Raw genomic sequence first — 23,205 nt, forward strand, 5'->3', positions numbered from 1 at the left:
TCAGGTGACAAACTAATGGAGATGTGAACTTTGAGGAGGTGGTGAGGAACTTTGAACTTTGATTGAAGCAAGACCCAACAAGAGTGAATAATACTGCTGATTGACATATGTGGTGTGATAAATACATTAGAGGATAACCTAAGAAACCAGAGCCTGAAACTGGACCAGCTGTCATATCAGCCAAGAGAAGCGCTGATTTTCAGATGCCTGTACGGAGCGACGCTGGAACTAGATGGTTCTGCTTGTGATGGACTGAATGTCTGGGACCTAACCTGGTCTCTGTGGGCGACGACCCTTGGCCCCTAAACATCTGTTCAGAGGAAAGACGAGTTTCAGCTAAACAAACTGTAACTAGCAGCAGTTAGTATTTTTAGGTATTTACATGCGATCTTTTGGTTTCTTCGGTTCTGAATTAAGGTGTGTTTGTGTTCATTTAGAAATGAGGAGTTCCTCCTAAAAAGGACCATTGTGTGAGGCCCTGGAACACCACAGACCGAAAAAGTTGGAGAGGCCGCCTGCCGCCCGTGGTCATTGGTTAAGAGTTGAGACCTGAGGAGAAAGCTCACAGAAGCAGTACATCTTATGTTCAAGTCTCTGTCTGAGTGGTTGCTGCTCCTTCTTTAAGCAGCAAGTCAGGTGGGGTGTCTCTGCATGTCGCTGACTTCACTGCTTGACCGCACACACATGTTTGACCTCACACACCTGCTAGATCACACATACCTGTCAGAACTCACACAACTGTAATTAATGTGGAACTATTGTCTCTGTTTTTGGCTGCTCACCTGGTTTGGTGCACTCACATACACCTACCTGTTTGGAAAAGTGTACATCTACAGGTGGTAAGTCAGCTGTTTATAGTAACCAGTCAGTGAGCTGATTGAAGTTGCTGTGAGCAGTGATGCTCACCCTTCCTGTCTTTTTTTTTCCTGGCACCTGTCAGCTCATCATTTTTCAGATTTAATGTTTCACAATAAATAAATTAGAATTTTGTTCTACTTTGATAGATTTTTTGTCTTTGTTTCCAGTTATCAGTTAGTTTTTCCCTCGCTGGGCATCGCCCTGCCTTCCTCTTCCTTCTCACTCAGTAATGAAAATGATTTCATTTGTTTTCAGGAGAGTACAGATAAAAGCTGATTGGAGGTTTTCATTAAAAACACGCAGAGCTCCAAATGCTCAGGAAAAAAATGATTTCAGGTCAGTTTTTATTTCCTGATTGTTGCTCCACTTTCTCGCACAGATTTCAAATGGAATATTAACACTGTGTGTGTGTGTGTGTGTGTGTGTGTGTGTGTGTGTGTGTGTGTGTGTGTTATGTAACGGCCCAGCTCTCAGCTGTGATGTTCGGAGGATGACGAATCGAGCTGGATTCTCCTCAGAAAGCCTCGGCAGCAGCTTCCTGTTCCCGACCTTATCGTCCTTCAAAACTTCAATAAAACATCTGCAGCAGCTGCTTCTGCTCCTCCAGATGCCCAATAATAAATACCGATGAATACACCTGTGATTAATACAAACAGGAGAAGGAGGGAGGCTTTATGGATCTCTGATAACAACAGGAAAAATTGTGATCAGGAGCCTCTTTTATTGTGAAGGTCAGAGAAGATTATCATCAAAGCCACCAACAAACAAAAAAAGAATTAAAATGATCATCAATGGAGACAACTGAATAAAATTAAGTAAATAAAACAAGTTGGTAAAATAAATAAATAAACAAACTGAATCTGCTCCTCTTCTCTTCACTCACCACCTCCTCTGTCTCTTTGACCTCCCCCTTTTCATTTCTTCCTCTGCTTCTCCTCTCCCTCCCTCCCTCTCTCTCTTCTCCTCTGCACCTCCTGTTTCTGGGACAGCGCTCCCCCCTCCCCTCCGCTCCTTAGTCTGCTCCTCCCTCAGTCTCCTGTGAGCAGCAGGAGGAGCAGCAGCCTCCTCTCGTGTTTGTCGGAGCAGCAGGAGTCAGCGGAGGAGCGATGCTGAGCGCGCGGCAGGATGTCTCTCACCTCCTCCTCCTCCTCCTCCTGCCTCCGGACTCTCCGAGCCTTCCTCCTCCTGCAGCTCCTCCTCGTACCGCCGTGCCTCCTCCACCCGCAGCCGTGCCGCCTCCTGGCGCAGATCGGTCACTCCGTGCGCGTCGGTGCGCTCCTGCCGGCGCAGCGGGCGGCGCGCGTACAGGTCCAGGCGGCGCTGAGCCGCGCGGCGGCCGCGGTGAGCCGGGACCGGGAGCTGGAGCGGGACCCGGAGCGTGTGAACTTCCTGCCCTACAACCTGAGCCTGGAGCTCGTGCCCCGGCAGCTGACCGCCGCGGACCCCGAGTCGCTGCTCCGCTGCGCGTGCCAGGGCGTGGTGGTGCAGGGAGTGTCCGCCGTGCTCGCGTTCCCGCAGAGCCGCGAGGAGCTGCTACAGGTGGACCTCACCGCCTCCTCCCTGGAGATCCCCTTCATCAGCGTCCTCCAGCACGGAGAGCCGCTCCACACACAGGTAAGAGCTGCGCCTGCGCGAGCCCGCACCTGGACCCTGGGCAAGTGTTTCGGAACCGCCCGGAACCACCGGGTCCGAGTCCCCGGTTTGACCTTGACCTGTGTGACGTCTGGAGGTGTGTCGGGGGGGAACTGCGCTTGCGCGTATGTGTGCGTTTGCTTATTTGCTCTCATGGATTCACTTTGAAGCTTCAACAACTGAAGAACAGGGATGAGAATGTGGAGGAGAACAGAGAACAGGGAGGAGAACATGGGGGAACAGAAAGGGAGTAGCAGAGAAACCATCTGAGGTTGATTAACAGAAGCTCAGGTTAGGTGGAGCTCAGGTGTGTAACAGGTTGGATGAGAAAAATCAAAGCTGGTCTGATGTGAGGAGAAGTTCCTGCAAGTCGAGACTGGACCGATCAGATTTATCAGTGAACTGACTGATCAGTTAAGAGAGACAGAATGTTTTCCGTGGATGTTTCAGGAGAAGTTGGTTTGATGAAGACTTTGGAAATTAGTCCTGCCCATCTAAAGGTGACAGTGGTGGCACCTTGGTGCTGACACAGTCACATCTAAAGTATTATTTAATTCTGGTTTCCATGAAGATGATGTTTCATCATCTTCACAACCACGAGAGGTCCTTGCGTTAAACTTCAGCTCACGAGCAGATGATGCTTTGGCCTCTGTTGTGGGTGGAGCGTCACTGTAAGTCTGAAGCCTGAGCCGCATCAATGTTGATACAAAGCAGAGAAACGTCTTTTAAACAGAGATGCTGGACTTCCTGTTCTGTTCTCCAGGTGTGGCGTTGATATCAGTAAGTGTGCGGAGGCACTGTGCATGTCACTGCTAATTGAATTAAACTTCAGCAGGGGTGGATCTACAGGGTGGCATGGGGTGGCATATGCCACCCTAAAATAATCTCATGCCACCCAAGTTTTGCATATGACAATGCTATTTATTAAAATAAGGTAGCATTACCACTTTGAGCCTGGTTACAATTAACATTGAATATAAATTCTAAAACTACCACCACTAAAAAATGGTCCAGCCCCTAGCCTGAACTGGCTTTATTTCTTGAAGTCAGTAGCAACCGATGCTTATGATTGCGCTAGAGCACATTTTGAATCAAAACTATGGGCATTTCAGATTTCAGCACAGGTGGCTAATTGTTACACTCTGGAAATGGAATGTAGTAACCGTCTGGGGTCCACAGACATGCTGCGTTGCCAAATCACGTGACCAATTTAAGCTGACATAGCTACAAGCTGCAGCCACGCTGAGTCTTTATTTCAGCTTGTGTTGAAAGTTGGACTTCAAACTACATGCCAATTTTTACGTTTTACTTTTAGGCCACTAAAACCAGAGTTCTAATAAAAAATATATAATTTTCTGAATACTAGCGTCATGTTTTGTGCAGGAAGAAACAGTAAAAACAGGATTTTCTAAGGGCAGCAGGGAAAAAAGAAAAGGAAAAAAATGCCACCCTTTCGTGGAAAAGTGTACCACGTCGACCAATAGAAATGACACAGCAACACGTGGGATTTGGTTATTTATGAAGAGGGGAAATTTTTCAGAGTGATGGTGATGAAAGAGAGTGAGAGGGAGCAATATCGACAGCGAGTTTTGAGATGTGACAGATTTGTGATGTGTAGCGTGTTTGGAGTGTACAGTTAGTGTGTTGTTGTTGTTTTGTTTTGTGTGTCAGAACAGAGGCGAGTCCTGAATGTCACAGTTGGTGCCAAAAACCCTTCATATGCAGACTGCAGTGTAAACGCTGTCTCCAGGTGGGAAACAGAAGTGATACACCTCCTGCTGTCAGGCCTGCAGGTTTCAGACCTGTAGTGTTCTCCTCTCTCTTTGTGTGGCATCTTATTGTGACTCCTGATTGTTCTCTCATTTTAGTTTTGGTATTTATAAATGGTTGTAGAAAAAACGCCTGATGCAGCGGCTGCGATTTTAGGCAAATACATAATGTATAACTTTATTGTGTACAACATTTGTGCATAGGTTTTTAAAATGTACAATTTATATTTGCATTTCAAGTTATGAAAATAATTCACTAAACACTTCTGTAGATTTACAGTGAAAAATGTTAAATTTTTGCCGACTTGATTTTGTGTGATTTCAGATCAGTTGGGTTAATACAGTATGTCAAAATGAAAAGATAACTGTAAATTCAGACGAATGAGATTGTACTGAAAAGAATGATACCAAGCAAGGCAAGGTTTTCCACCTTTTAGGGGTCAATTATAAAGATAAACTCAAATTGTAGTCAGCAATGGGCAGTTATATCCTGGAACCCAGAGACTTAACCCGATAAATCATGACAAATTAGGTTTCAATGTTTTGTGAAAAGTGTTTCATGACAGTGCAGATTTCTGGCATTTTGTGTAAATTTAAGTACGTAACAATTTAATTATTTGTAATTTAAAAAAAATAGTTAGACCTGTGTGTTTGTAAATGAACCACCTTGCGTTTTGTAGGTTCTGGATTTTAAACTTATTGGGCTGCATGCTTACTTATCATCCAGGCTATACAGTACATAATATCAAAATTCACATGTTTTATGTACAGTGGGGCAAAAAAGTATTTAGTCAGCCACCGATTGTGCAAGTTCCCCCACTTAAAATGATGACAGAGGTCAGTAATTTGCACCAGAGGTACACTTCAACTGTGAGAGACAGAATGTGAAAAAAAAATCCATGAATCCACATGGTAGGATTTGTAAGGAATTTATTTGTAAATTAGGGTGGAAAATAAGTATTTGGTCACCTCAAACAAGGAAAATCTCTGGCTCTCACAGACCTGTAACGTCTTCTGTAAGAAGCTTTTCTGTCCCCCACTCGTTACCTGTATGAATGGCACCTGTTTGAACTCATCATCTGTATAAAAGACACCTGTCCACAGCCTCAAACAGTCAGACTCCAAACTCCGCCATGGCCAAGACCAAAGAGCTTTCGAAGGACACCAGGAAAAGTATTGTAGAGCTGCACCAGACTGGGAAGAGTGAATCTACAATAGGCAAGCAGCTTGGTGTGAAAAAATCAACTGTGGGAGCAATCATCAGAAAATGGAAGACATACAAGACCACCGATAATCTCCCTCGATCTGGGGCTCCACGCAAGATCTCATCCCGTGGGGTCAAAATGATCATGAGAACGGTGAGCAAAGATCCCAGAACCACACGGGGGGACCTGGTGAATGACCTGCAGAGAGCTGGGACCAAAGTAACAAAGGTCACCATCAGTAACACACTACAACGGCAGGGAATCAAATCCCGCAGTGCCAGACGTGTTCCGCTGCTGAAGCCAGTGCATGTCCAGGCCCGTCTGAAGTTTGCCAGAGAGCACATGGATGATACAGCAGAGGATTGGGAGAATGTCATGTGGTCAGATGAAACCAAAGTAGAACTTTTTGGTATAAACTCAACTCGTCGTGTTTGGAGGAAGAAGAATACTGAGTTGCATCCCAAGAACACCATACCTACTGTGAAGCATGGGGGTGGAAACATCATGCTATGGGGCTGTTTTTCTGCCAAGGGGACAGGACGACTGATCCGTGTTAAGGACAGAATGAATGGGGCCATGTATTGTGAGATTTTGAGCCAAAACCTCCTTCCATCAGTGAGAACTTTGAAGATGAAACGAGGCTGGGTCTTCCAACATGACAATGATCCAAAACACACCACCCGGGCAACAAAGGAGTGGCTCCGTAAGAAGCATTTGAAAGTCCTGGAGTGGCCTGGCCAGTCTCCAGACCTCAACCCCATAGAAAATCTGTGGCGGGAGTTGAAAGTCCGTGTTGCTCGGCGACAGCCCCAAAACATCACTGCTCTCGAGAAGATCTGCATGGAGGAATGGGCCAAAATACCAGCTACTGTGTGCAAACCTGGTAAAGACCTATAGTAAACGTTTGACCTCTGTTATTGCCAACAAAGGTTATGTTACAAAGTATTGAGTTGTATTTTTGTTATTGACCAAATACTTATTTTCCACCCTGATTTACGAATAAATTCTTTACAAATCCTACCATGTGGATTCATGGATTTTTTTTTTTTTCACATTCTGTCTCTCACAGTTGAAGTGTACCTCTGGTGCAAATTACTGACCTCTGTCATCATTTTAGGTGGGGGAACTTGCACAATCGGTGGCTGACTAAATACTTTTTTGCCCCACTGTAACTGCAATCTTTAATTATCTGGGCCAAAGAAAACAAAGTTATAGACAATATTTCCATGAGACATGTGTGTACTTACTGTATTTTATGTATTTTAACCTCATATATATAATGATGTAACAGGATGTAACACCTGTGAGACAAAGGCTTTGATTTTCATGCCACCCTAAGAAAATTTCTCCTGATCCGCCCCTGTACTTCTGACAGCCTATCACACAAGACCAAAGCTCAAAGTCCACCACATGCTGTTAACTGAGCTGTGTTCAGCTCAGCTGTGTGGAAATTAACCATCATTTTTGTTGATTATTGATTAGTTTTATTCTAGACAGCTAACTGATCAATCAGCTGAACCGAGGCAGTAACATCAAAGGGTTCATGTTCTTTCTTCCCTGACTGACTATTCTGAAACAATTAGCAGGTTTTTAGTCTTTATGAAAATATAAAATTTTATCAATGTGATTTTATTTAGTAGAGGATGCAGCACTTCCTGTGGGAGGGTTTCAGAGTAAAAGCCTAACTGTGGTGATGGGATTAACTGAGCAGAGATTTTCATTTTGTAACGCTGAAAACAATCCGGTTAAAGCTGCAAACTCAGACACACACACACACACACACACACACACAGACACACATATTCAGGCACACGCAGAGACACACAGACACACACAGAGACACACAAACTCAGACACACACACACACACACATATTCAGGCACACGCAGAGACACACACACACACACAGAGACACACAAACTCAGACACACACACACACACACACACTCAGACACACATATTCAGGCACACGCAGAGACACACACACACACAGAGACACACACACACACACACACACACACACACACACACACACACACACACACACTTGCTCAGACACACAACACACACACACTCACACACACAGACACACAAACCTACTCAGACCAACACACACAGGCAGAGACAGAAAGACACACACACAGACTCAGACTTATACACACAGACGCACACAGACACATACAGACACACTCACACACACTCAGACACACTCAGACACACACACACACACACACACACACACACACAGACTCAGACTTATACACACAGACGCACACAGACACATACAGACACACTCACACACACTCAGACACACTCAGACACACAGACACACACAGCAGCCTTCATCCTTCAGGTTTAATCCTGTGACTCAGGTGTTCTACCAGAACCCGTTTTTGTCTCGCACCATCATCATCTTGGAAATGAGCTTCAGTCCTTATTTGCCTCTTTTAGCAGTGGAGACACTGCAGCATCCTTAAGAAATTAAAAGAGATCATGGTGTCCCATAATTCATAGCGATGCTCAACCTGATAGCACCACCTGTTGGTGTTTGAGCTGTCTGAAGTCTTTTCAGAGGTTCTCGTTGTAGACTGGAGCTCAGCTCGGTTTTGACGTCAGAGATCTCGAAATTATAATAAAGGAGAATGTGATTGGGCTGTTCTCCTCTGTGACCTCAGTGTGAAATGAAGGTTTTCACCTTACGGTAAGGGCTGATGAGAGTTTGTAGGAGGGTCTGCTTGTAGTTCATTGTCACGATGTGGGGAGAAGGGGGAGGAGAGGTGAGCCAGCAGCAGGTGGAGGTACAAGTACGGGTACAGGTATAGGTACAGGTCCAGGTAAGTACAGGTGCAGGTACAGTACAGGTGTAGGCACAAGTATAGGTATAGGTCAGGGGTGGGCAATTTCCAGGACACGAGGGCCAGTGTCCGGCAGGTTTTAGATATCGCCCTGGGTCAACACACCTGAATCATATGATTAGTTTGTTACCAAGCCTCTGGAGAACGTCAGGACATGTTGAGGAAGTAATTTAGCCATTTGAATCAGCTGTGTTGGATTACCTATACCAGGGGTGGGCCTGGAGTTGCAAGTACAGCTACAAGTGCAGGTGCACGTAAAGGTGCAGGTATAAGTGCAGGTACAGGTACAGACAGACTTACACACACACACACACACACACACACACACACACACACACACACACACACACACAAGATGCAGGTGCAGGTATAAGTGCAGGCACAGGTACAGACAGACTTACACACAGACACAGACACACACACACACATTGACGTGGTTCAAACTCATACTTAATCAAATTAATCTGTCCTTTATTGATCCGACCTATAGGTCCAATCACTTGAGCGAAATTGTGAATGTTTAGGAGTTTAGTCCTGATCATTAACTGATTTCTAATAAATGTCTGGGTCATGACGGTCCTCTGATGTCCTTCACCATGCTGGATTGCATCGATCTAGGTTCGACTGAGGACTGCTTTTTTGGATCAGTTTTTACTGTGTTCCTTGTGCCAGTGCATGCTGTTCCCCTCTGTGTACGGCATGCAGAAAGCCCCATGTCTCTGACCCCTCTGATTGGTTACAAACACATTGTTTTTCTCATGTTTCTGGTTCGTCCTGCTGCTGTTTGTTGATCTCAGAGATTCTCTGAAGGAGTGCCAGCATCTGCTCAGAGACTCGGAGGAACACGGGAGATTCTGTTTGATGTTTGCACAGCAGACGTCTCTGATCGGGTCAACTCGGTCAGCACGCTCAGCAACAGCTTCTTCATGATCTGTCACTGAGGCAGTGGGGTGCCTGAAACCTGTGAAAATATGAATGGGCTTGAGTTTTCTTTGCAATCAGATTAAAGTTATGAAGGGCAGCACGTGCTGCAGTGCTTTAAACATTTGGGGACTCCTTTTATCAGCTGACGTGGGCCCACGCTCCAAGTGTGGACAGAGACAAAGACAAGGAGAGTGTGAATTCAGCTGCTGCAGTTTGAAGCTCACTCCACCTAACACAGCCGAATCACATCCAGGAGCAGGAAAATGTTTGCAGTCTGCTTCACAAGGACCACGTTATTAACAGCTGTGTAACGTCCAAGAACAATCACTCAGGTGTGCTTTATAAGCTCGTCATTTTCAGGCTGTTTTGCTGGAGTCACCTGTAAAAACAAAAAAATTCAGCAAAGGGATGATGTGTACTACTGTTTTACAGTGATTTACAACCAAACATGTTTGAGCAGCCTTTGTTGCATGCAGGTAAATGAAGGGATTTCCCCCAGGTGTGAACTAGAAACTGTCTGATGAACACTTGTTTGTCCTTCCTTCCGAGTCATTTCTCGTGCTGAGGTCACAGCACGGTGTGCAGTGGGTAATAGGATCAGTGTGTGACGTGACAAGTGTAACGCCTGCTCATCCTGAGCATTTGAAAGAGGTTCACCAGGTTTCTGAAACCACTGTCCTTAAATACAGATTTTTAACTGCATTAAAATAATCTGAATGAGGTCTGGGGTGAAACAGTTTATTCAAAGATTACTTCCTGTGGTCACTTCCTGTCACTCAGCTGTAACATATGAATGAACATATGCTCCTGGTCACATGAGAGCTCTGTTCTGAATCCACTTGACTTATGAAGAGGAAACAGTGAATTTGTCCTTTAACCTGAGCTGTGTGTGAGACTGCTGTGTGACAGGTAAGGCCAGGTGAGTTTAGAAGCCGCGGATGTGGCTCAGTGAGTGTGCTGATGATTGTTTGTAAATCTGATGTTTTCAGGGTTAAATTCAGCTTGACGGTGAAATAACTGAATCTTTTAATCCCTCTGAAGACGAGCAGCAGCAGATTAGTTTCCCATCATGCCTCACTCGTCTCTTTGTTTGACCTCAGCAGGTCTGACTGGTTTCATTTCACCTGTGAGGTTTGAATGCAAACACCTAACTGAGACATCCTGACTAAAAATACTTCAGCTTAGAGCTCTGCGGGGACCAATGAGCTGGCAGGAATTGCTGATGAAACACTGAAAGTCAGCGGCGCTCGTATCAAACGTCTCGTCTGAGCATTGCAGAGTAAAGACTTTTTAACACAAACTACCTGAAAGATTTCTCTAAACCGTTTGACAGCTCAGAGCGCCGACACATCAGCTGATCTCATCAGAAGGTGCGCGGCTGTAACGGGTGGATTAAACCTGGTTATTCACCTTTTAGCGTTCTCTGAGGCTGCAGCTAGATAAACTTTGGATCAGCAAACTGTGACCTTCAGAGTTAAAGAGCTGTTTGGTCCTCTGACAGCAGAAACAAACTGAAACCATAACGGCGCTTTCTTTTCCTCCCTGTGTCACAGAGGAGCCTTCCCTTCTGACACTCAGTGGGTAGAGTTCAATTTTACCCCTACTGGAAAAAATTTTGACTGATCCAAATAAGATTTTCATTTTAGTTTGACTTTATTTATACAGTTTGAGTTCACGGTAACAGTCATCTCACTGCACTTCATGGTTATGATCACTGCAATGTTGGAGGGAAAATCTCAACACAGAGGATCCCTGTGAGCAGCACTCAGAGACGGTGGGGAGGAAGAAGCCCTTTCAATAGGAAGAGACCTCCAGCGGGAGCAGGGAGGGGCAGCCAGAAGGGGAGAAATGTGGTTTCTGAAAAATGTGATGACAGGAAATATCAAGACTCTGTGTTTAGGAGTTCAAGCTTCCTGTTTCTATGGTGATGAGCTGTGCTCCAACTGAAGGAGATGACACTGACTCACATTTTCAAGGGCTTTATAAGAAGTCATCTCTTACTTCTAATTAATTAAATTAGAAGTAATTGTCACCCCTGAAAAGCTGTTCATTCCTACCGCCACATGAACTGAGGCATCGAAATGTTCATCAGGTCATTTTTCTGTTTTATTACCTTAATTTGGTTACTGGGTGTAGTCACATTAATCTGATTGCTGGGATTAGTAACTGTAATCTGATTACTGGGTTTAGTACAGCAGTATGGAAACATTGTGCAGCCACAAATCTTTGGTCTACGAACTCGGGTCCAGGAGAGGAAATGAAGCCTAAACTTCATTAGGCTGGTGCTCTTCTCCTTGAACCTTTGAAGGTGCAAAGTTGTGGTTGAAGTTTGCTTTGAGTTTCTCTAAAATGTGATTGAAAACAGAACGAGGTAATCTGTAACTCTCATAAACTCATATTCTATTTGCATAGAAAAAACGCTATTTAGCTGAATTTGTTCTGTTTCTTTTTTAAATGGAAATACCAGCTGACGTCTTCAGACTGAATTAATAAAGTTTCAAATAAAGTTTATTCTTTTATTTTGTGTAAAAAGTCTTTTTGAGCTCCCCTTGTAGGAAACATCAGTGGTACAGTGAAGGGTTACCGCCACAGTCACATGTTTTCATTAGTGACAGGAAAACTGAGAATGCTGGGAAGAGTCTGACTGTGACTCTCTGACATCAACCTGCTGGGCTCTTTGTGACCTTTGACCTGCCATCAGTTGTATTTGTGTTACCAAGTCACACATAAATGTCCTTCGTGCTGCCAGGTACAGAGTGCACAATATTATCAGCGAAGCAGAAACATGTTCACATATGATAGACGGGGACAGCCGGAGCTGCCGGACGCAGTCCAGAATCTCATTAGGGCTCCCTCGTTAGGAAGCTTAACGAGGTGATAATTAGCTGCTGACGCGTGGCACTCTGTAGGCTGTTAAACAGACTGCTGATAACATATCAGACTGATCCTACACCAGCTGGCACAGACATACAAACACACTCTGGACCACCACCACTGGCAGTGATGATGCATTCAGGTCCTGTGGGACAAACAGGAACTACTCGTTTGTAATAAATTCAGTTTAGATGCTGCTTCATTCAGAGATGATTACAGTACACACACACACACACACACACACACACACTCGGAGCCCTGAGCTGCCTTCAGGCTCTCAAACATGGGTGAGAAACATTCCACCAGATAACAGACAGTAAAAATATCTACATTCAGTGTGAGACTGTATGTTACAGATGAGACTTACTTATTAATTCCCACAGGATCACACACACACAAATTGAATCATAACACACTCTCAGAACACATGCTTTTCCATTTTCATCTGATTTCAAGGTCGTTTCTTTCCTGGAAGAAGACGTGGAGGTGTACAGGGTGCAATCAGAAGACGCAGACTTCCTTCTCCCCATATGTTGTTTTTAGGCCCCTGGTTTCAGTTTAATTATGTTTTCATTATGCGATCATTATTGAAGTGTAAACAGGAAACAGCCTGAAGCCTACATGCTGCTTGATTAGACGATTATGATGATTTTTCATCTATGTTGATGTTACAAACACAAACACTGAGCAGGTGAAGCTAACACCTTAACTCACCTTTATTAATGACCTTGCTGACACTCGAACGCCTCGTTCTGCAGCTGCTAAAGAGCATTTAATTCAGTTCAGTGAGTCCCAGATTCATCAGGAGCTCGAAGCTGAATTCCTGAAGCAGAGTGTGAAACATGAAGACAGAAACGGTGACACAAGTAAAGACTCAAATAATCCAGTCAGAGGAACGGGAGTGTGTGTGTGTGTGTGTGTGTGTGTGTGTGTGTGTGTGCGCACGCACTGGTCAGCGCTCTGAGTGTCTTGTTGTGGTGTTTTGGGTCCCCAATGGTCCTCGCGGGTCCTCGGTCTTATAACTTGCCCGCTAATCCGCTCGCTGTCCTCGCTCTGTCTGCAGAGCAGCCTTCATATTGTGCCTTTACCACGTGGCGTGTTTGTGATATCATTGGTGATGTAAACTGGAGAAGCTGAGGACTCAAAATCGCTGAGCACTCAGCACTTTTTCTGCTCTGGGTCCACACATGTAAAATCAACTACACGTCTATGAAATAAGAGGAAACACCGCGAGGCACCATGTGGGCGACACAGTTCCTCACCACATCCAACGATGTGCTGGGTTAATCTGAGATTGTGTGGGTGGAAGGTATCAGAACCTGAAGGTCACAGAAAGACGTTCTTTCTGAATTTTTAAATATGTGTGGACTTTTGACCTTTGAGAAGTCAGTCATACCACAGGAGCACTGTGTTGTGGCACTTTGGTGGCAGCATGCCATAAATGAAGTCATTTTATTTGCGATCAATGGTGTGATGACGACGGGATGCTCAATAAAGTGCGTTATTTAGATGGAAGAGAAAAACTCAGGGGCTAGGATGAAGATGCTGCGATGGAGTGATGAGCTCAGCGGGAGGTGATCATATGGAGCTCCTTGCTCTCACACTGCAGAATTACTTGTTGTTCCGAGAGCATTTAAAAGTAGAATGGGAGGCCCCTCTTCCCGGGAACCAGCTTCCAGTTTGGATTCAGGAGACAGACACTATCTCTGCTTTTAAGATGAGGCTTGAAACTTTCCTTTTTGATAAAGCATATAGATAAAGCTGGATCAGGTGATCCTGAATCCTACCTTAGTTATGCTGCAATAGACTTAGGCACTGACATGAGCTCCTGCTGTTCAATCAAAGACGGACGACGAAGCTTTAATTCTACAGTTTCTGTGACAGAATGTCTCTGTAGGGGTGATTTATCCCCTCTCACTTGATTATTTTGATGTAATTTCTGCCTCCGTCCCCCTTGTGTGTCTCATTTGTGCAGGTTTGTTTCTGTTGTCTGTGAACATGATGGTCATCTAACTGTCTTTTGCTGAATGACCTTGAACCTGTGCCAGTGTTTGTGCTGTATCCGTCCACCTGACTGTGCTTCTGGTTGTCTGAACTCTTCATTTCTTCTGCGTTGCATCAGAGCAGCGCTGCAGCTTGCTGTTGTTCCTCTGCAGAGTGAAATCTTGCCGCACTTTGATGGCTTGTGTTTCCTCTCTGTGAGTCGGTTTGTGTTGCTGTTGTGTCTCAGTGTGAAATAAATCCAGTGTGGCTTTGAGCTGCTGTTCACGGATGAAGTGAAAACCTCCACAAACACAAACATCTCTTTACTCTTTAGAAAGTCTTTGATCAGAGAGGATTATCCAGCCGTCTGTCTGCCGTCGCTCTCTGACTTCTCCACGTTCTGCACGCTGACATCAGCTGCTGCTGCTGCTTTACACCAGCCTCTGCTCCCTGATGGACAGATGAAGATAAACAACAGAACGAATGGCATGGAAATGAGCTGCTCTGCAATTTGTTTCACAGCAAGAAAAAGCAACAGCACAAAAACATCCAGACAAAACCCACTAGGAGATAAAGAAGAAGAAGAAGAAAAGGTCCAAACAGAGAAGAAGCTTCTCTCTGACCAATCAGAAGATGAGTTACTGTTTGTGGATGCCATCCTCTGGGCTAAAGAGGAGAGGGACCATCAAGCTCACAGCTCAAAGCATGCATTAGTGCACATGGGAGGCGTAACTGGACATCTGTGAGGACTCCATGAGGCTGAAGCACATCTGCAGGTTTAAGAGCAAAGTCTACCATCCAGGCCCCGTATGATTAATTTACAATCTCTCTGATTTCATACAATGAGCTCAGACTTCAGTAGCATGACTCCATAACTGACCTGAATAGTCCAGACCATCGCCCACTGAAACATCTACCACAACAGAAACATCTGGCTTCAACCAGGAGCAGCTGGTCTTCTAACTTAAACCCTGGAAAACTTTATTTAAGCAACCTGCTGGGGAAAAAAACTTTATTTAAACATAACGAGCATGAGCAGAAACATTTCTCTGGCTCGTGATTTGAATTGTTTTACGATAAAGACGTTTACAGCAAGTGAGCATGTAGAAAGCCATCAAGCCACCATCAAACCTTCCACTGTAACACAGCAGCTGCTTGCTGTCAGCTGATTGAACTTAAATTTTCAGTAAAAAGCTGAGAATGGCAGCAGCTGTTCTCCCAGCTGTCCTCCCCCGCCCCGGTCACGCTTCCTGCTGACGAAGGTGAATGTGAACAGGTGAAGGCTGCTGCTGCACACTGATGGAACGTGTCTGCTCATTAACATCATTCAGACGTTTTCATCAGCAAGCATGATTTCAAAGGTTTTCCCTCCTCTCAGCTGAAGCAGATCTTCTGCTGCTGGGCGTCTCGTTAAAGAAAACCTCTGAGATTAATGGTAGCAGAGCAGAGGACAAATTTTGTAACAACAACAACAAATAAATTCTACATCATACTAAACATGAAGTCATCTGTTATGTGAGGCTAAACTCACTTTTGATCCTGGGGCGAGACATCACAGTTTCTTTCTGAATAGCGAGATGAACCTAGCTCTGAGTCATGCTTGTGGGCTCCACACAGAAAGTCCAGTTGTGAAGCACCAGCTTCGCTACTACGTTCAGGGAAGCACTGACACTTTTCCAAAGTGTCATGTGACCAGGAAGTGAACCCTTGTTTGGTGTGAGAGTGTCACGGGTCCAAACTGCTGGGGTTAACAGGGCCGACGCCATACTGAGAGGTCATCACAGAGGGTCAGAGGTGAATGTTTCTGTCAGAATTCAGTTGTTTGTAGGTGTCTGAAGGTCACTCTCAGGTGAGTTTTCAGGTGTCTGAGCTTTCTGTGATGACTGAACTCGAGTCTCCTTCCTGCAGATTTGGAGTGAAGCTGATTCAGAGAGCAGACTGCCTGATTAGGTTGGCCCTGTGTCGTGTTTCAGCAGAGAAACTGGGAGTCAAACTATGTCTGCCTTATTCTCTGAAACTCTGGATGGAAAAGAGGAAGTGCTTTCGTTCTCCTCACCGCAGTAATCTGAGCTTTCGTCACTCATTGATTGCAGCTCGTTTTCTTCCTGCTGTTGTCGAGCCAAGTGGCGACAAGAAGGATCTCACCTGCACCATCATCAGATTTGTCGAGCCCAGCGGCAGGAAGCTCCTTGATCAGCTGGCTGGATGTGCGGAGTCAGCCGTCACCTTCACCTGCTGAGAGTCTGAGTCGATAACGTGCTGCACCTAACGTGCTGCAGGCAACGGCAACAGCGTGACCTCCAGCGGGAAGTCGGCTGACCGACAGCTCAACGTGGCCTGAGCTTGACTCTGACTGCCGTCACTGCGCTGAGCCATTTGTCATTGCAGCTGAAAGGGCATGCTCAGTTTTTACAGTGTGACGTGTGATGTCTGCAGATCAGACAAAATCTCAGGTGGGGGCCCACTACGGCCCACAGTCTCCCTAACTCTAACCACGGCCGTCACATGACTGTTTCTGAAAGTATAGGCGGCAGGACGTAGAGCAGGTCAGAAGATCGGTGGTTTGATCTGCATGCCAAATGTTCTGAGGCACAATACTAACCCCAAGTCACTCGATGAGGCATCCACCAGAGTGTTTGTGATTGTTAGAAAGCACTTACACAGAAAAAGCACAGAAAAAGGTGCTTGTATGAACTGATGTGAATGAGGCAAGTAGGATAAAGTGCTTTGAGAGCTCAGGTAAAGTAGAAAAGCACTGTACAAGAACCAGGCCATTTTACTTTCTGCACATTGTTGCCGGCTCTGAGCTTGATGTCTTCTTCTGAGGCGTTTACACGCTGTGAAGAACTCATCACAAAGAATTTAAACAGAATGAATTTTATTTTGGAATCGGTCCTCAGACTTGGACATTTCAGCAAATCATGTTTCATTGAAATCAGACAGATAAAAAAAACACACTTTTTTTGCTGATGATGATGTCACTGAAAACCAACTCCATTCGTTCAACAGCTGAAATTGTTTTATTTGGAAAATCCCATCAGTTTCCATGATTTTTTTCAGAATGCATCTAGTAAGTCACATCAGGGTTAGCTCAAGGGTTATCCACCCTGAAGTCAGTTTTCTCTGATGTTCTTCGGTGTTCCATTCTCAGAAGAAGAAAAAACAGAGGGCCTTTCAACACTCGTTGAGTCCCTTGGTATAACCCTCAACACTATGCAGATCTAGGCTTCTTTGCCTATCAAAATACTCAGTCGTATTATTCTCCTCCTTCAAAACTTTCTCCGTGTTCCCACATGTACTAAACAACAGCTACACTCTCTTGCAGGACACCTAAACTTTGCCCTACGTATGATTCCTCAAGGCACCTCCTTTATTTCTCACCTGCTCTCTCTTGCAGCATCTAATCAATCACTCCTCGACACAATCACTCTGGACATCTCCTCCAGAGCCGAACTGTGGCTCTGGCAACTACTCCTTGCTAACTGGAATGGCATTACCTTCTTTTATGACGATCAGCTGTCCCACCCCGATGACATTCAGCTTTACACAGATGCTGGGTTTTCTGTCAGCTTAGGGGGTTATTTTGGCGGAATGTAGTTCTCTTCAGCGTGGCCTCCCAAGATTTGCCAACATATCCAGGAGTGTTTGCTGCCTTTTTCGACTGTTTTTGAAATCTATCCCTTGGTAATTCCGGCCTTATTCACCAGTTGCTCCTTTTTCAGCCACAACATCCGAGATCCAAACCCTAGCATCGTAGAGCTCATCGCCCTTTCCCAAAAAGCTATAATTAACAGCCCCTAGCACCTTGTCCACCTACTGGACTGCTTGGAAAGCGTGCCGTTCATTCCACAACCACTTAATGTTCTCGTCCCATCCTTCGACATTGCTACCATGTTTAGCTTCATGATTTTGCACATCGATTCCTGGCCATCAAAAATCCCACGATCCAATCTTATCTCAGCAGCATCAATTTCTTTGCCAAAATACTCAGGGGTTGACCTTGCTCGACCTCTATATTGTCTCAGCTGTCGCTGCCCATCAAAGGTCTCCAAAGTCAGGCACCCCCTTTGACCCCATGCCATTTACTCCTAACTTTGGATCTTTCACGCTCCAGCAGAAGTAGTGACTACTTCCTGGCACGCACGTTTGAATAAATGTTCCTGCTCGCTTTCCTCATATTCCATCCATTCTTCATCCCTGCATAAGTGACCTTTACCCAGTCTCTGAAGATTGCCTTGTCTTTTCCCTCAAATGAAGTAAAATCAATCAATTGGGCAGCCCCCTTTTGATATTCTGCTTCAAAATAAACTCACCTCTGAGCCCCACCACGACCATCATCATCATCATGGTTTCTTTCACATTTTCTCCAAGTTCTTTCATTGTCCAGAATTTCTCCGAATCTTTTTTCTGGCCATTCCTTCTGCATTGGTGCTGCAACATCTGCTTCCCTCAAATGAATCCCTGACCAGTTAATCAAGCTCATGTGCTGCTGGTCATCACAAACCTACTAATTATACATTCGCAGCAATGCTTCATAATGCTCAATTTTCGGTTCTTCAAGAGGATGCCTTAATTGGGGATCTGCCCAGCCCAGGAGCCACTGCCAGTCCCCTCTAAGGCCTTTCCCAAATCACAACATGAGTTCACTTTCCCTCATCCACCATCATCAATTGTAACTGAAGATATGGTCTCAGCTAGTGACTTACTTAGACATAGATCCTCCCATGCTTTATGTGGCATATCGGGCGGCAAACGAACGCCACCAGGCTCGATCTTGTGCCCGGGCTTCAGCGTCTTCCAACGATATATTCGATGTCTTTAGGTCTTGATAGAATGACCTTCGCCAGGTGTTGCGGGGACGTCCTCGTGGTCGTTTGACGCCCAGGGGTTGCCAGTGCATCGCTGTTTTTGGAATGTGTGCGTCATCCATGCGGAGGATATGGCCGGCCAGTTGGAGCCTGTTGCGTGCAACGATGTTGTGAAGTTTGACTGTGCCGCTCCTTCGCAGGATCTCCTCGTTGGTGATGTGGTCGATGTAGCGGATCCTCAGAATCCGGCGGAGACATCGCTGCTGAAAGACGTCGAGCTTGGTGTTGATGCAGGCCCTGAACCATTAGTTCACTCAGCTAGTGAACTAATGGTTAAATGCAGAGAGGTGTATAAACACAGATTAAGTGAAGAAAAAACACCATCATGGGAATCCCCCAGCATCCTACACCTATTGCAGCATAACTAAGGCAGGATTCAGGATCACCTGATCCAGCCCTAACTATATGCTTTATCCAAAGGGAAAGTTTAAAGCCTAATCATAAAAGTAGCGATAGTGTCTGTGTCCTGAAACTGATTGACTTCCTGACTTGGTTAGATGTTGTGAAGATGTTTTTCTAATCATGGAAATTATTCTGTTATCTTTAGTGTCTCCTGTTCTCTGAGGTCTGTTGCTGTTGGTAAGATGCTCAGTGTATTCATTCTTTTTGCTGACTTGGGCTCTCCTAAAGTTTCTGCTCTGCTGTTGGACTATCTTGCGTTTCCAGGGTAGTGATGGCTTCAACAGCATCTCTGTGGACCTCGTGCTGAGAGTTTCAGTAAGAAGCAACCAAATACAGGTTCAACACTTGGAATCCACTACAGATCTTTCATTATGAAATAGAACGATCATACCGCGAAACTGTTTGTGAGTCAAAATTACCTTTACCTTTGAGCCTTTGCTGTGACTGACATGGAGATTACCAGTGACTGTGTTAAAGTGAAGCCCAGATTAAACTGATAGTCTTACACGTCTTTGGTTTCTGTGCCCTTAGGAACAACAATAAATTAAATAATTTTATTAAAAGAGAGAATTACGGATGTGTCATTGTACTCAAAGACATTTTACAAACAGATGCTTCACTTTAGATTTTTGGGATCATAGCTCTGCCTCCTTTCCTCCCCATCATCTGAGCACTTGGTTTGGCAGCTGCATGGAGTTGGTTCGGATTAAGCTGGAGGCCATGGTTTACATCACTGCATACATCTGCTGAATGCTCTAATTTCCCAGCAGCCCTAGCACCGACTCTCCTATATCATCTTCCTGTCCGTCCTCAAGCTCTGATTGGGCAGAATAACCACAGTGCTGGCTGTATGTTCAATGACAGTCACAAGTGGTGGCTGGTCCTACAGTCACAATAGCACTGGCCCGGTTCAGGATCAGTCGTGCTGTTCTGGGCGAGTTTTCCTGGCTGAGAGCTGACTGGTTGTTGTGGAGCACTGGATCCAGATGATTGTTCAACTTTGAAGAGACATCCTCCCTGAGATTGCAGCAGCGTAGCTTTTTTGTGGAAACCTCAGAGAGCGCAGTTAAAAGAGAGAAACGAGAGAAAAATCTTTTTATTTTCCATTGATGAGCTTTGAAGCTGCTGCACTCGCTTGTCTGTCTGCTGGCAATTAAATTCTGTTAATGAAAAGATTAATATTTCCACACAGAGAGAAAGAGTTCACAGAGGGAGGAGGGTATGAAGGGTGAGGAAGAGGAGGGTAAGAAAGGGGGGTAGGAGTAAGGGGCGAGGAGGAGGAGGCTGATCAGAAGTTGAGCAGAGAGAACAGAACAGATTTCATTATCAACCTCTTCAGCTGCTGCTGGACTTTAATAGAAGAAGTGTGTGTGTGTGTGTGTGTGTGTGTGTGTGTGGTGTGTGTGTGTGTGTACGGGTTCTTACTATCTCAGTGGGGACCAACAGCCCTCGTGAGGACCAAAATCCAGGTCTCCATGGGGTTGGAGGCATTTTTCATACTCAAAATGTGGTTTTAGTGTCAGAGTTACAATTGGTTATGGTTAGGTTTAGGGTAAGGGTTAGGGTTAGGCATTCATTTTTGATGGTTAGGGTAAGCGGCTACGGAAAGCATTATGTCAATGGGATGTCCCCATGAGACAGCAAATCAGTGTGTGTGAGTGAGGGGATTTGTGGGGGTTTCCGTCTGATGGCGTCAGCCAATCTGAAAGCTGAAGAAAATAATGAACCAATTCTCAAACTGTCTGAGCACAGACCTGAACTGTCTGTCTGTGTGTGTCTCTGTGTGTTGGGGATATTTGGCATGCAGACTAGAGGCACAGACACACACACACACACACACACACACACACACACACACACACGCACACATGCTTGCATACATATACTTATATTAATGCTATATATATATATATATATATATATATATATATATATATAGCATTGTACGTCAACCATTTTCCCCAGTCCTTCAAAAAGCGTTCTTCCTTTAATTTCAGTTTATATGTAAGGTTCTCCATCTCCATAATGTCCTCCACAATTGCTACCCACTGATGCTTTCCTGGTGTTTCTGTCTTAAGCCAGTTTTTGGTGAGGGCCTTCTTTGCTGCCAAAAGGAGAATCTTAGCCAGGTAACAATCCTTTACATCTACAGTACCTTCCAAGTACCCTAGATACAAAACAAGGCAGGTTCTAGGAATAATATAACCTAATATATCACAGAGAGCCGAGTGAATTTTAACCCAGAAAGTGTGAATTTTTCTGCATTTCCAGAAAATGTGTGTATGGTCTGGTTCATCCCATCCACACAGCCTCCAACATTGTTGTTGTGTATTGGTTTGTTTATTTTTAATCTTAGGTGTAATAAAATAGCGAATTTGATTTTTCTAGATGAATTCTCTCCACCTCAATGAGTGAGTTGTATTCTTATGTTCTTTCCATGTTTCATACCACACCCTCTCAGTGATTTCTTCACTCAGCTCTCTTTCCCATTTTACTTTAACATATACAGTTGATTCCTGTCTTGATTCCATCAAACATTTGTATAGGGTAGACACTGATTTTGGAATAACACTTTTATATGCCAGTATAATTATTTTTATAATAGGATGGATTTTGTCTTCCTCTATTTTTATGTTTTTATTAAAGTAATCTCTCACCTGTAAGTATCTGAAAAAATCCTTGTTTTTTAAGTTGTATTCCCGTTTTAATTCTTCAAAACTTTTAATTTCTCCTTTTTTGATTAATAAACAAATTGCTGTGATTCCCTTTTCATTCCAATTTTTAAAACCAAGATCCAATTTTCCTGGTCTAAATTCTTCATTGAAGGCTATCCATTTTAGCAAACCAAGCTCTTTGCCAATCCTGAACTCCTTTACTGTATCATACCATACATTTAATGTAAAGGATATTATCGGGTTCCTATCTTGGTCTTTAGTTACGTATTCAGGGGTCTTTTTCATACCCATGTTTGTTTGAATTGGGACATTGAGTGTGGAGAGCTCCACATCCTTCCAGCGAGCCCCGTAATCATCACTACACCAATATGTTATCTGGCGTATCTGTGCAGCACGAAAATATTCTTTTAAATTAGGAAGCGACATTCCTCCTTTCTCCTTAGTAAGCTGTAAAGTAGTGTATCGTACCCTTGGCCGCTTGCCTTCCCAGACAAATCTAGATATATACTTATCCCATTCTGAGAATTGGGGTTGAGGAATAAATATAGCAATCGTGGTAAGATATTCATCTTTATCACATTTATCCTGTCACTAAATCCTAACGGATATGTATTCCATCTTTCCATATCCTGCCTTATCCTGTAATTTATATGTCCACAGTTACTTTGATATAGTTTGGCATAGTTTTTGGTTATATTTATACCTAAATATTTAAGGGTTTTTGCCTCCCACTTTATTTCCCATTCCTTAAGATTTTGAGTTGGTATACAATTAAACATTAGAACTTGAGTTTTAAGTATATTTACTTTGTAGCCAGAAAGCGTACCAAATTTTCCTAACATTTCTGTAAGCTGCATAAAAGAGTTTGTGGGGTTTTTGAGGGCTATCAACACGTCATCAGCAAACAGACTAATTACATGCTCTTGTCTATTGATTTCTATTCCTGTTATTAGGGCGTCTTGTCTAATCATTTGTGCCAATGGCTCAATATACAAGGCAAATAAGGTTGGACTTAAACAGCAACCCTGTCTAGTTCCTCTCTCTAGTTGGAATGTCTTTGTCAATGAGCCGTTAACTTTTAGTCTTGCAGTCGGTTTGTCATAGAGAGATTTAATACATTGGATTGATTTCGTAGTGAACCCAAACTTTGCCATGGTTAG

The 23,205-nt window shown here is 44.3% G+C and overlaps 1 protein-coding gene across 1 annotated transcript in view; it reads left to right on the forward strand.

Moving 5' to 3' along the window:
• The first annotated feature begins 1,900 nt into the window (after positions 1-1,900).
• grin3bb (glutamate receptor, ionotropic, N-methyl-D-aspartate 3Bb) overlaps positions 1,901-23,205 on the forward strand; it is a 64,670-nt gene continuing 43,365 nt past the window's right edge. The window contains exon 1 of the mRNA XM_004557037.4: positions 1,901-2,472. Within this exon, the coding sequence (XP_004557094.3) occupies positions 1,984-2,472 (489 nt within the window). The 5' untranslated portion in view covers positions 1,901-1,983. The remainder of the gene's footprint in view (positions 2,473-23,205) is intronic.

This window comes from Maylandia zebra, linkage group LG23 (assembly GCF_041146795.1).
Source record: "Maylandia zebra isolate NMK-2024a linkage group LG23, Mzebra_GT3a, whole genome shotgun sequence".
NCBI classification, from domain to species: Eukaryota; Metazoa; Chordata; class Actinopteri; order Cichliformes; family Cichlidae; genus Maylandia; species Maylandia zebra.